General features: G+C 40.2%; 1 protein-coding gene across 2 annotated transcripts; it reads right to left on the minus strand.

Moving 5' to 3' along the window:
- Nucleotides 1-3798: 3798 nt before the first annotated feature.
- Dorip1 (dopamine receptor interacting protein 1) lies at nt 3799-11846 on the minus strand. 2 transcript variants are annotated; one of them, XM_034513778.2, is made up of 5 exons: nt 11645-11846; nt 8483-9007; nt 7397-7486; nt 6172-6306; nt 3799-5634 (listed from the first exon to the last, which is right to left on the minus strand). In XM_034513778.2, the coding sequence occupies exons 2-5, from the start codon at nt 9004-9006 to the stop codon at nt 5451-5453; spliced, it is 933 nt and encodes a 310-aa protein (XP_034369669.1). In that variant the 5' UTR covers nt 9007; nt 11645-11846; the 3' UTR covers nt 3799-5450. The 2 variants fall into 2 exon arrangements, with proteins under 2 accessions (XP_034369669.1, XP_076797949.1); XM_076941834.1 differs by lacking the exon at nt 11645-11846 and adding an exon at nt 11362-11575.
- Between the last annotated feature and the right edge of the window lie 1725 nt (nt 11847-13571).

A 13571-nucleotide genomic window follows, 5' to 3' on the forward strand; every position in this document is an offset into this window, starting at 1 on the left:
CAGAGAAGACAATAGAAGAGACAATAGCAGGGATAACAAGAGAGAGAATAGTAGAGAACAGGTTATAAGGAAGGTAAGTAGCTGGAGCTGGGGAGGGGGGGAGCTGGGTTGTTGTTTTTTGGGTTTTGTTGTTGTTGTTGTTGTTGTTTTTCTAACTGCCAGCCATCCTTCTCTGGTCCATCTTGACTTAAACCAAGACTGTCATTTCTGGACATAGGCACTGCCTGTTGAAGTTTGGGTACTGAAGTTTCCTTAGGAACGGATACTACAGAAATGTGGTTAATAATGGCTGCAGCTGTGCAGTAGGAACACAGGAGCTCCATCTCTGTTGAAAAACAATGAAAAGCCTATGTATGAAAGCTCACCTGAACTGACGTAGTAAAGTCTCATCACAGCCCATGCTTTTATTCCAGGACTTTCATCCTAGTTTGGTCTCAGAAGGGTTTCTTGGCATCTCAGTATTTCAGATTCCTGTAATCTTCCAGCATATTATTTTACTCTCTCTCTCTCTCTCTCTCTCTCTCTCTCTCTCTCTCTCTCTCCACCCTGACTCTCTTTAAAAATTATTTCTATTCCAAATATTGTTCCACTTCCTGGTCCCCACTCCCTGAGTTCTTCACCTTATCCCCCCTCTGCTTCTGAGATGGTACTCCCCCACCGGCCTGCCCTCCCTAGCCCCAACCTCACTCCCTGCCCCTGTCCCTGGAGCATCTTCCACAGGGTTAAGTCCATCCTCTCCCACTGAGGCCAGACAAGGCAGTGAGTCCTCTGCTATATATGTGTCTGGGGGCCACAGACCAGCCCATGTATGCTCCTTGGTTGATGGCTCAGTCTCTGGGAGCTCTGGGTTGGGGGGTTTGGGTTAGTTGACACTGTAGCTCTTCCTATGGGGTTGCAGTCCCCCTCAACTCCTTCAGTCCTTCCTCTACCTTTTCCATAGGGGTCCCTGACCACAATCCAATGGTTGGTTGTAAGTATCTGCATCTGTCTCAGTCAGTTGCTGGTAGAGCCTCTCAGAGGACAGCCATACAAGGCGCCTGTCTGCAAACACAACACCGCATCAGTAATAGTGTCAGGGTTTGGTGCATTCGAGTATGGTATAGATCCCCAGTTGGGTTGGTCACTGGATGGCCTTTCTGTCTCTGCTCCATTTTTGTGCCTGCATTTTCTTTAACAGGAGCAATTCTGGGTCAAAACTTTGAAGATGGGTGGGTGGCCCCATGCCTCAAATGGGGGCCATGTCTTATCTACTGGGGGTGGTCTCTTCAGGTTCCATTTCCCTACTGTTGGGCATTTCAGGGAATGTCATCCCCATTGAGTCCTGGGAGCATCTCACATCCCAGGTCTCTGGGAGTTTCTAGGGGCTCCCCCTCTCCCCGTGCCTCCCACCCCACAGTGCTGCTTACTTCAATTCATTCTCCTGACCCTCTGGGCTTCTCTCATGTCTCTCTCTTCCCCATACCTGATCCTGCCCCCCCTTTCCCCTCCCCTTCCTCTTTTCCACCCAGGTTCTTCCCTCCCTCCGCCTTCCATGATAGTTTTGTTTCTCCTTTTAAGTGGGTTTGAAGTATCCACACTTGGGATATTTCCTTGTTAAGCTTCCCACAGTCTGTGAGTTATATCATGGATATTCTGAACTTTTTGGCTAGTATCTATTTATCAGTGAGTACATACCATGCATGTCCTTTTGGGTTTGGGTTACCCAGGATGATCCAGGATGATATTTTCTAGTTCCATCCATTTGCCTGCAAAATTTATGGTGTTGTTTTTAATAGCTGAATAGTATTCCATTGTGTAAATGAACTACATTTTCTGTATCCATTCTTCCATTGTGGGACATTTGGGTTGTTTCCGGCTTCTGGCTCTTACAAATAGGGCTGCTATGAACATAGTAGATCATGTGGCCCTGTGGTATAGTGAGGCATCTTTTGGGTATATGCCCAAGAGTGGTATGGCTGAGTCTTCAGGGAGATATATTTTCAATTTTCTGAGGAACCACCAGACTTGATTTCCAGAGTGGTGGTACCAGCTTGCAATCCCACCAACAATGGAGGAGTGTTCTTTCTTCACATTCTCACCAGCATGCACTGTTGCTTGAGTTTTTAATCTTAGCCATTCTGACTGGTGTAAGGTGGGATCTCATGGTCATTTTGATTTGCACTTCCCTGATGACTAAGGATGTTGAACATTTAATGTTCTCAGCTATTCCTCTGTTAAGAATTCTCTGTGTAGCTCTGTACCTGACTATTAACTGCTCCCACCTACCAATTTTACAAAAGAACCCAAGAGGAGGGGAGCAAGTGGGACAGAGAATCTGAGCCATATCTTTTCATTTTCACAAAGGACCGAAGGAAATAGTTTATATTACTCTTTTGCATCTCTCTTCATGACTTGGAATGAGGCTGATTTTGCAATGATTTCTGAGTAATATGAAAAGTTCTTTCTGCATAACTTTTACTTTAAAAAGCAGAACATAAGAAGCAATTGCTTAACCAAGAAATCTCAATGTTAATATTTTAGTATGTGCTCCCTTTCAAATATAAGTTATGTATTTTATTTTATGTACAATTTAAATAATTCAGGCTATATTAGTTAGTTCCAACTTGCGACTCTGAATTGCTCTCACCAAGAATGCAGTTGAGGGTCTGGAGAAATGGCTCAGTGGCTGAGTGCTTGCTGCAACAATAATTTTCAATTAACACAGTTGAAAGACGAGTCACCTAACGTCCTGGTTCAGGGCAACTTAGGGCCTCTTTTATGCCAAGATGGTGATCTGCCACTGAGCTGCGTGACTAGGTTCAGCTGAGTTCAGCTAAGAGGACTTTCCTGTCCTCGTACAGTTCTCAGCCTGGATAACTGACAACACAGTTCCAGCTTCAGTAGACCACTTCAAGACCCTAGCTCCCTTGCTCTGGGCTCTCCAGTTCTACACAGCTGACCATGTAGTCTTTTAGAAAGACTTTTACCACATAATTATCACTGAGCTTAGAAATGATAAACTTTCCTTTTCATGTATTTTATACTGACTGCTTTATACATTGTTTAAAATGACAACAAAAATTCCAAGTTAAAAAATAAAGCTACAGCCAAGTGTATAAGCAGGTTTCTACATTTCCTGTACTGCTCACAATCAAACATACACATAACACACACATGCACACACACATACTGCATACAAGCTAACTTGCATGCACACTCAAACCTTTTCTTACCCATAAGCTAACACAGTCACACACAACCTTGCTTTTCTGTACCTGCACACAAGCTAACACATACATAATGTATATACACAACACAGAATCATAAGCATACAAACCAAATTGTGGGATTGGCACAAGTTGAGGGTTAACACTACTCACAGTAATCCACCCCCAAGGGTAGCCAAAAATATGAAATTACTTCCTTGCCTTTTATGTGGTAGTTTGTGACATTTTGATTAAGAAAGTATCATTCCCTTTCTTCTGACTCCGTTTCTTCAAGTTGATTTCTCAGGGGGGTTTTGCTTCATAAAGAAAATGCTCTTTCACCACCATCACATTCTATACACAGGCTACTCGACATTCATCTACAGCTTGCCGGCCTGGGGTAGTTTCTTTTCTAGAAGCCAGTGAGCAAGGTAACAACAGATGACCTGTTCTTCAGTGCCAACCTCTCAGGGTCCAGAAGCCATAATTAAACCCTACCACACATTAGTGATACAAGCCACTACTGATTTTCTTTAGTGGTATGAATACTACCTGAATAATTTTTTTTAAATTGTAAAAAGTTTGTAAGACAGAATCTGAGAGACTACCTATACACAAGAGGTAGAAATATGTTTTATTAGCGTGTTCAAGGTAGTCAAAAATGTAACATCTTAACCCTCACAACAACCCTGTGAGGTAGGTAAGTGGTTACAATAAACTAATATCCCATATAAAGTGCAACTCCCTGAAGAATCTGTATTAAGAATAACTCAGTCAATAATATAACCATACCACTTTGTATGTATACACTAATATTTGTGTTCTGTATAGTTTGATTCATGCAATACATTGTTACTAGAAAAGCTTGCAGTAAATCAAATCCCATTTACCGTATTTGGGGAACTATTTAAATAAACCCTGGGGGATTTACAAAAATACTACCATTCTTATCTTCTGTTAAAAATAATTTCCCTAATGTTTACTGAAAGTGAGATAATGTCAGGAAGGTTTCACCCTCAGCTGCCCATCCTCAGAGCAAGTTATTTCAACAGGGCACCACAGCAGTGAAGATTTAGAATGAAACCTTTACAATTTGGTATTCGGCAGTGAAGTCTGTTGTCATGTAGTCTTCAAATATACTGCACCCAATCTCAACCTCAAACATAAACAATGTTATTTTGCTGTAAACACTAAAATTAATGATAGTTCATTAAGTATTCTCCCTAAAGATATTTCCCTTTAAATTGCAAAAGAATGAGTGACATTAGGTTATTTATAACAAAACATGAAATTCTGCCAAATGTTTTGACTTTGCACCCATGGCATTACAAACCCAAGCATCCTGATGTCAGTAAACAGTTTCAAGGGAACCAGATGTTACTAATTTTTTTAAAAATGTTTTTTCCTCTGTGCCACTAAAACACTGAACTAGAAGTTTGACAAGGTACCCTATTTCCCTCTTAAATATAGAATACATTTTTATTGTTAGTCCAACACTAATAAATATCCAATGGCCTAATATTTTTGATAGTTGCTTTGTTTGCAAAATAACTTACTGGAGAATTTTCGTTAATCTAATGATGAGATTATTTACAATTGTTATATAATTTATTTGTAATGCTTACATTAACTAAAGTTTGAAGGTTAGCCTGAAATGTGCTGGCAGGTTTACACTTTGGCAAATAGTTACAGTAACTTCCTACTACAAAGAAATGGTTTAATCTACAAAAAAACAAATCATATTATTTTTAAAAATTGCCCCAAGGAAATCAGCAAGGGGTAAAACACACTAGGCAATTGGCATCCATTTAAATCCTACTAAATCCAATGCAGTGCATTTTGAACGTAAGGCAAATAAATATAGTCAGATAACCAAAATACTGACTTTATGCTAGGTTTTACTCAGGTATCTAGAAAGGGAAATTTAGAATTCAAATGACAAAGTATTTTCTTGGATTTAAGGATAGAAGTGTAAAAAGCTGTTGAGGTATATATAAATAAAAAAGTACAAAGGCCACGAGATACATTTTATTTGAACATAACATATGCTTGTATAAAAATAACCCAGAAAATACTTTAAAAATACATTTTTGCATAGATCATCCATATAAAACATTTACCTGGGGCAAAACAATGAAAAATACATCTCTGAAACTAGTATAGTTGAACTGTTTCCTTGGATACCAAGTATATACAGAACAAAAGCCCTTCATCTGGGGAGCATGGGCAGTCGGGAGAACAATTTAATTCAGCATCAGTCTATATTTATTTCTCTGTTGCTCGAATATAAACCAATGATGACAAGAGGAGAAACTCTGGGGGTTTATTTAACAAAATTAAATTCACATTTCTGAGGCCATCATAGTGCATCCAATGTCCGTCAATCTGGAAGGCTGCCGAGTAATGATGTTCCTCTTTGTTAAATAAAGTGGCGCCTTCCAGCAAGTATCTGCAAATAAATGACAACATGTAACAAATGATTAGATTTCATTTTTATGATAAAGTCTTTTTTTAAATATATTTACTTTTACAGATATATGCTATCATTTACTATCATTTCTGCTTCATCGATAAGAACTGTTATGTATGTCCTGTAAAAGGCAGAACTAGGGTTTCAACACTGTCCTCTTCTATAATCAAGCCCCTAATCATTATGGATACTATGGATACTGCTATCACTCCACTTCCTCATGGTGGATTCTGATCCCAGTCAGAATCCAGAAATCCAAAACGTCTTTTTTTTTTTTTTTTTTTAAGGGTCTCACCGCGTAGCTCTGTCTGGTCCAGAAATTCCTAGTACAATGGATTGGTCTCACGCTCACAAGAATCCTCCTGTTTCTGAGTACAGAGTTCTGGGGTTAAAGGTCTATGGTACCATGTTCAGGTAGCAACATCTTAATGGCTAGTAAAAATCATGGTGGACCAGTTTTTTTCTCTAGTTTTGCAAATCAAGCAAATAAACAAACAAAAACTACCGACTACCTACTTGTGATCAGACAAGTCCAAGTGATAGGGTACGTAAGCCAGGTCCTCGGGTCTCCAGTGCTGCATATTTAACACAACAAAAGGGGGCGCCCCGTGGCAGAAAATGCGTTGGGAAAATTCTCTTAAACCACCACACCTGAAATGAAAATTGGACACGGACATTATTATACATAGGACAAACTGCTTCTCAACACTTCTGAATTTAATTTTCTAGTAAGTATAGTTATATTATTATAACGGGTAATGGAATGACTGTTTAATATTACCTTATTTTCCTAGTTCTGGAGGTTTATAGGGTTCTCTATACTGCAAATGATACTTTAAGAATTCCTGGAAAAGTCGATTGTTTATGTTTATATTATGTTATAAAAGCATGAATCTGTTGAGCCATCAAATAGCTTCTATTTACGCATAGAGTTTCCTCTTGAAGGTGGATCCAATGATGACTGAGGGGGATGCCCCCTCTTTAGGATCTTCTATTACATGAACTGAATTCTCACCCGCCCCCACCTCTGTCTCCAAGTATTTAAGGATACAGACCGAATACAATTTTACAGTAAAATCTCGATTAACCGGAAGGCACAGTCCTCTAATTGGAAAACATTATTGACTATCCTAAGTTTACCAGAGAATCAGTTACTTCAGTACCCGTTGCTGAACTATTTAGGCTTTTTTTTTTTCTTAAGAGTCTTTAACATATGTATCTTTATTTTTCCTTCTTTTATGATCAAGATCTTCTATGGTTTTATAAAACCATTCTTCAAAATATTAACTCCTAATGCACAAAATAATGTGGACATAGAAATTTCTAAAAGATCGGAATGAATGTTTGTGCCCCACTTGACTTCTTTTTAACTGTGTTAAGTTTTTTTGTTTGTCATTTACCTTTATCCTAAATGAGGAATGCAGAAAAAAGTCCATTTAATTGAGGGTCCTGATTAGCTGGGTTCCGGTTAACCAAGGTTTTATTGTACCTACTCAGCAATGAGGAAAAAGAAAAAAGGTATTTGCTTTGTATTCATCAACTGGCAATTGTAACATATTTTATACTTATATCTGGTAACAATACACAACACATGATGACAAACTACACGAGCACTGAGAACTGCCAGGCTACCTAAATAACTAGGTGTTGCTGTTTCACATATGAATTAACTTCAAGGAGCTTATCAGATTTCTTCATAACACAATATTACTTTCATTTCAAATGTCTATCATGTACTCACCCACGCTCTTCACAAAGTTCAATCTTGGAACAGAATAACTCATCCACAGCCAGTCGTATCAAGTTTCCATGCGGAATTTCTTGGGGAGGACTACAATAGAAAATGCAAGAAGGAATGGTTTTTAACAGTTCACTACACTCCATTTCAGAGGCCAACGCAGTAGGAGCAGAGCAAAAGATGTAAATCGCATGACTTCTGCTGTCTTAGGGTTTTTTGGCTGTTTCATTTAAGATAGGACCTCACTTCTGTAGCCTAGGATAGCCTCAAAGTCATCCTTTTGCCTCAACTCCCTGCATGTTGGTATTATAGTCATACAAGAGCATATGTGACCAGCCTTATGTTTTAGGCAAATACTATTAAAGCAGCTGAACTAAATACTGCATGGGTAAAGTTTCCATGATCGTACTGATCCACTTTCTGATAAACTTCAAATCGACACCATTTTATCAGCAATACAGAAAAATAGATGACACATGTGTATGTACAGTGTACATTTCCAGTCTATTAAGCTGTTTTTTTTCCTGACTACAGCCAAATTCCCTTGTGACAATGTCTGGATTTGTTTGTCTTCCCCCAGTGTCAATCCCTTTCCCTATCAGGAGCCCTGAGACTTTAATACCTGCCACCCCTCCACCAGGTCTTCCCAGCTTGGCTTTCCCTACCATGCTTTACCATCCTGGAAGTCTGCATTTTCTCTGAAAGCCAAAGCTACTCAGCTGCCTCCACTCAGTGTTAACCATTCTCAGACACAGCCTTTCCAGATATGAGAAGCCAAACTTGGAGTTCCTGTCATAAATATGTTCTGGGCCTGTCCACAAAAGAGTATTTTTTTAGTTTTCTTGTTCATGTAGAAGTATTCTTTCTGATGGGACCATTCAAAAGATAAAACACTCAAAAAATTAAAGTGCCCTTTGGGAAGATAAATCTTTGGCATAAAGAATCTAGTAAGCATGACTCACTTTGCATATTGAATAATTTATTTCTTTGCTACTAAAAAATTACCAGGTAGTTTTATACATAGATGCATTATAATTAAACAAAACTCATTTAAAAGTAAATGACACAACAGAGTTGAGAGCAACTTACTTTATGCTAATCGTGCGCTGCTGGTCTTCCTGTACTCGGGTAGGGCAGCGCCGGTTAGAACAGTAACTCTCTTGAATGGTAGACATAAGATTTTCAAGGTTTTTTGTAAAATTATCATGCTCGTTCCCAAACAAATCAATTACTAATGAAGCTTTATGAACTTCAGATTTGTATTGCTGTTTTTCCATCTTGTCCCAAATCCAAAGCAGCTTCACAGTTGTAAAACTGTAGGTGTCCATTAAATAAAGAAAACAGTCGACAAACTCCCTGCCAAAATGGAGAGAGAGTTCCCTGGGAAAATTTTCATTTTCATTAAGAATGACATACAGTAACATCAAGAATCCGTCTATGGTGCAGGTATTTTTCAGTCTGATCTCAACATAGAGGGGTGTACAGGATACTGCTTTGCGGCCAGCTTTGATAGTAAAAACTCCTCCCCAAGGAAGGACAGGCCTCCAAAATGATCGATCTTGGTTATAGTTATTTTTAATTGATGCTTTGATCTCTTCAAACAGTGTCTTCATCCTGAATTTTGAATGTGAAAAAGAAAATATATAAAGAAATGAGATTCATTGAAATGAAAATGACTCTAGTTACAGAGTCAAATTAGATTGTTAAGAGGCTTCCTAATGTGAAAATCATGACAATTTAATGCATTTGGGGGTATGGGCCAATATGCATTGATCCCAGGAACCCACAGAAGGGTGGAAAGAGAAAACTGACTCCACAGAGTTCCCCTCTCATCTCCACATGCATGCTATACTACGTGTAGCCACGGATAGATGGACACACACACACACACACACACACACACACACACTTTTTTTTTTTTTTTTTTTTTTAAGGAAGTGAGCTTTGGTACCTAGGTTTTTGTTTTTTTTTTTTTTAAATTAGTTTTTAATAGACACGGGCTGGAGAGATGGCTAAGTAGTTAAGAGCACTTGCTGTTCTTGCAAGATGACTTGGGTTCGGTTCTTAGCACCCACATGGAGGCTCACCACTACCTGTAACTACAGTTCCAGGGAATCCAGTGCCCTCTTGCCTCTGTGAGCACAAGGTGTGTACACTGTGCACAGACACATACACAGATACCTGAATACACAAAATCAGAACAATGTTTAAAAAAATCCAAATCCTTCTTTATAAGGTTTAGAATAACCATCTGATGGGCCGTTGTATTAATTATTTTAGTTTTTATGTGTGATATAGGAAAACCTTATAATAAATGAAAATAAGTTATTAGAAGGTATAAACTTATGAAAATTGCATAAACACTATTTTGAAAAGTTAACATGTGTTAATAAAAAATAAAAATACATATTATATTTTTATTCTTAATGTAGACCTCTTTCTACCTCCCCAATTAAAAGCTGTGCTTCAGTTCCTTGTTAAACAGGCAGGTCCACGTAAGAAATTGAAATGAAACTTAGATATTTTCAAGTGCAGAAGAGCCATCTCATGGTTTTATATGAATTATATGCAAAGTGTATCTATACTATAGAACAAGTACATAATGCTCTGTTGCTGTAGATGAAGAATAATCTGGCATTTAACCTAGACAACAAAAGAGAAGTAACATCACTTCTTAACAGTAGCACAGCTTGTATTTCTATTCACTTTGGGATATTTATTTGCATCCTAGAATTGTGCTGGTCTGTATTTTAACTATAGAGGGCATGTTATGGAACTCCCAGAACTTAATATCCTGATTCTTCCCTCTGCCTATTCTGGCAATAAAATGGAGTGTGCTTCCCCTTTCAATTGCTTCCTTTCCTTCTCCTGTCCTTGAGGACAGCCAAACACTGTTTTTAGAGTCACTGACACTATTTTTAAAAAGGTGCTTGCATCCTATGTATGTTACATAAGCAATTAAAAAAACACAGCCCATGTTGATAGTGTTTTGTAAAAGTAGCTTCCCTTTACTTGGGAATAAATAACTATAAATGACAACATTGCTTTCTAATGTTACTTTCACAGAGACGTTTAGGGGGATATATCTAAGGGACAAAAAATAAAATAAAATAAAGAGAAAGAAATGGCTCAAGTCAGTCTCTCTTGAACTCCCTTTTCTTTTCAAATATCCCATCCTCCCAAACCCAATACAAACTCAACTCTAAACATGAGTTTTATGTCCAAAATTAACTTCGAAATTATTCTGTGGTAGCAAATTCCGTTGTACATTAATGTGTACACTGTTTTCTATTTGAGACAAGATACAGCATTCTAAATTATATAGTACTATATTTGGTCAGAATCCTGGGAGTTTATATATAGACTGTTAACACTGGCTCTCATCAATCACTTTGAAATAGCAGAGTGTGACAAATCGGGAGACAAAAGGAAACACATTTCTTAAGATAAACTGATCAGTCTCATTTAGAGTTAAAAAAAAAAAAAAACCCTAAGGCATTCAAGTATTTTTAAAAATGAGAGAAACTTTTCATGATCTGAATTTTATCTCATGAATTTTAAAGAATTTTTGTTGCTTGACTTTGGATTTTTAAATATTATACTGGAAAAGGAAGCCTAAATCCTTAGCGTTTGTGTTGAAATTATCTTTTGGATCTGATCAAATGAGGGGTAACCAGAGCTCTGAAAAGCAATGACTATAATCTGCACCATTAAGACCGCATGATATATAAGGTATATAAGGCACGAACATAACTTTGGAGTTTAGAGGCAAGGCTGGAAGACCTTGGGAACACTTAAAATTCTAGCAATAAGTTAGTCAACTGTTCAAATGTAAAATGCAGTAAAGCGTAAAGAAATAAAACGGAAAAGGGGAAAGAAAAGGGAGCGATGGCTGCAAAGAGCTTAAATGAAACAGCTGGGAGCTTCTGGCATGTAGTCACTGATGGATACACTGTGCAGGCTCTTACCTGCCTCCATCCCAGCGCCTTCAGTTGGACTGAGCCTGGGAAACTCCCCAGCCTCAGTTTCTCCACCAACAGGACCCCCTTTTCCTGAGCTGTCATACCCAGGGGTCACACTGGATTCCCCGGAGGACTCGACCACCTGTCACGGGAACCGAACACCGCACTACCGAGGGGCGCGGGACTCGCTGTCCTGGGGTGGGGGGGAGGTCCACGCCCGCGCGGCCACGCCCACCCTCCCGCCACGGCGGCCAGGCCTCTGGGCCGCAGGCCGCTCCTCCGCGCCTACCTCCCGCGGGACCGAAGACCGCCGGTGCCGCCGCACCCGTCGCTGCCGCCGCTCGCTCATGGAGAGCCCGGGCCGCCGCCACCGTGGCCGCCGCATCTACCAGCTCGGCCGGCTGCCTCGGCCGGCCCCGGCGAGCGTGCGGGGCTCCGGCACGGCCTCCATCGCGCCCGCCGCGGCGGGAGCCACCGCAGCCGCAGCGCCCAGCCCCACCCGAGCGGCTCACGCAGCCGGGACCGCGGGGCGCGGCGCGTCGCTTGTTACGGAGCAGGATTCCGCGGGCCGCCCCCTCCCCCCAGCCCGGCCAGGCCAGCCGCGGGCCGCGAGGCTGCGCAGGCGCGAAGGCCCCGCCCAGCGTGCGCGTGTCGGGTGTGTGTGTACAGCCTTCAGATTTGCCCAATCGGAGCCGGGATCGGGTGTAGGGGGGCGGGTCCTGGCGGAGAGGGGCGGGTTCCAGCGTGACAAGGTGGGTGGGGCAGCCGGAAATGGGCTGGGTTTTCCCTGAGGCGCAGCTGTCTGGGCTGGAGCTGCTCGGCCTTTTGAAGTTAGTACCAATTTTGAACCGGTCTTGATTTTAATTTGATTCTAGGTCTTTGGAATCCTTAACTCCGAAAGAGAAAGCTTTTTTTTTTCTCAGCATATTATGACTATAGGGGACAATCATTTACATATGTATTTGAAATAGATGTACGTATGTGGAAAAAAAGGTGAATTGGCATCTTAAATACTGTTCGGATAAGATTAGCCATAGCAGTATTTTACAATGGAAGCGAATACTATTAATACGTAGATAGCTTAAGCCCCATTGTAGTGCTCAAATATTAGAGATGTTTCCACACAGCAGCTGAGAGACAGATGCTCAAGTGGAAGGTGTTTTCATTCTAGAGTTTGCGATTTTACCCACAATTCATTTTCGTTAGTAGCTTTTTTAATCTTCGAAGAGTTAAAGCCCTGTGTGACTCTGTACCTGGAGGGTACTCCTCAGAAACGTTACGCCTACTCTAATCAGAGCTGGAGATGATGAGATTATTTCACCCAGTCTTTGAATAAAGACTGTAAAGGGGTCCAGACTCTAGAATACAGGACGGCAGATATGAAGAGCTGAATGCCAGACCGGATGGGAGTTTTTATAGGCTGGTCTTAAGAAAGGTGGATGCCTTCTAGAATTATACCTTTTTGAACAATATAATGGTTATGCAAGGTAGTACAAGGACCTTATGCATGAATCTCTCTAGATGGAGGTATGCAGGCTGGCAAAGAAGCTTGAGTGCAGATAAGAAACGCAGTTATCTAAGCAGAGAGAGGAAAAGCATTGCTCTGTCCAAAAAATCATAACTAGTAATTCCCACAAAGCTATTCTTTTAAATTTTCTGGCTTTTGTAGCTTCTTGCTGCATCTTACAGATGAGAATTATTGATACCATGGTGGGTTAGACAAATTATTGTGTTGAAAAGGTTCACGTGGTGTTACCTTACCTTGGTAAAAGAACATCCTTAGAATATTTGTAAATGTTGATTATATCTTTAATTCGCAACCTTTCCAAGACATCAAATTCATTTTACAGTAAGTAGTTCATTGTTTTCTTAAGGGCAGATGGTGATGGCTGGAGAAGAGCAGCAAGATATATCATTAAAGTATGTAGCGTTATTGAGGTGTAACTGACATATGAACTATGTTTAAGGTGCAGCATTGGGCAAGTTTTGACATATGTGTATCCGTGTGAAGCCACAGATGAACATGTCCTTCATTTCCAAATACCCTTTCTAGTTTCTTCCTTCCTGCCCCCATACCGAAGCAACCATTGTTCTCTCCTAGAATATATTCATCTCCATCTTCTCAAGTGTTATATAAGTAGTCACGGTTGGCACCCTTTTGTTTGCTTTCTTTCATGCAGTGTAACTGGGTATTCATCTATGCTCTTTGGACAGAA

Source organism: Arvicanthis niloticus, chromosome 11 (genome assembly GCF_011762505.2).
Source record: "Arvicanthis niloticus isolate mArvNil1 chromosome 11, mArvNil1.pat.X, whole genome shotgun sequence".
In the NCBI taxonomy this organism is placed as follows: Eukaryota; Metazoa; Chordata; class Mammalia; order Rodentia; family Muridae; genus Arvicanthis; species Arvicanthis niloticus.

Bases quoted from the DNA above. Each gene is read 5' to 3' on its own strand.
- Dorip1 (XM_034513778.2), bottom strand. From the start codon at position 9,006: ATGAAGACACTGTTTGAAGAGATCAAAGCATCAATTAAAAATAACTAT. The intron at 7,487-8,482 runs GTAAGTTGCTCT...TTTCTATTGTAG, and splicing joins CAGCGCACGATTAGCATAAA to TCCTCCCCAAGAAATTCCGC. The intron at 6,307-7,396 runs GTGAGTACATGA...TTTTCATTTCAG, and splicing joins GAACTTTGTGAAGAGCGTGG to GTGTGGTGGTTTAAGAGAAT.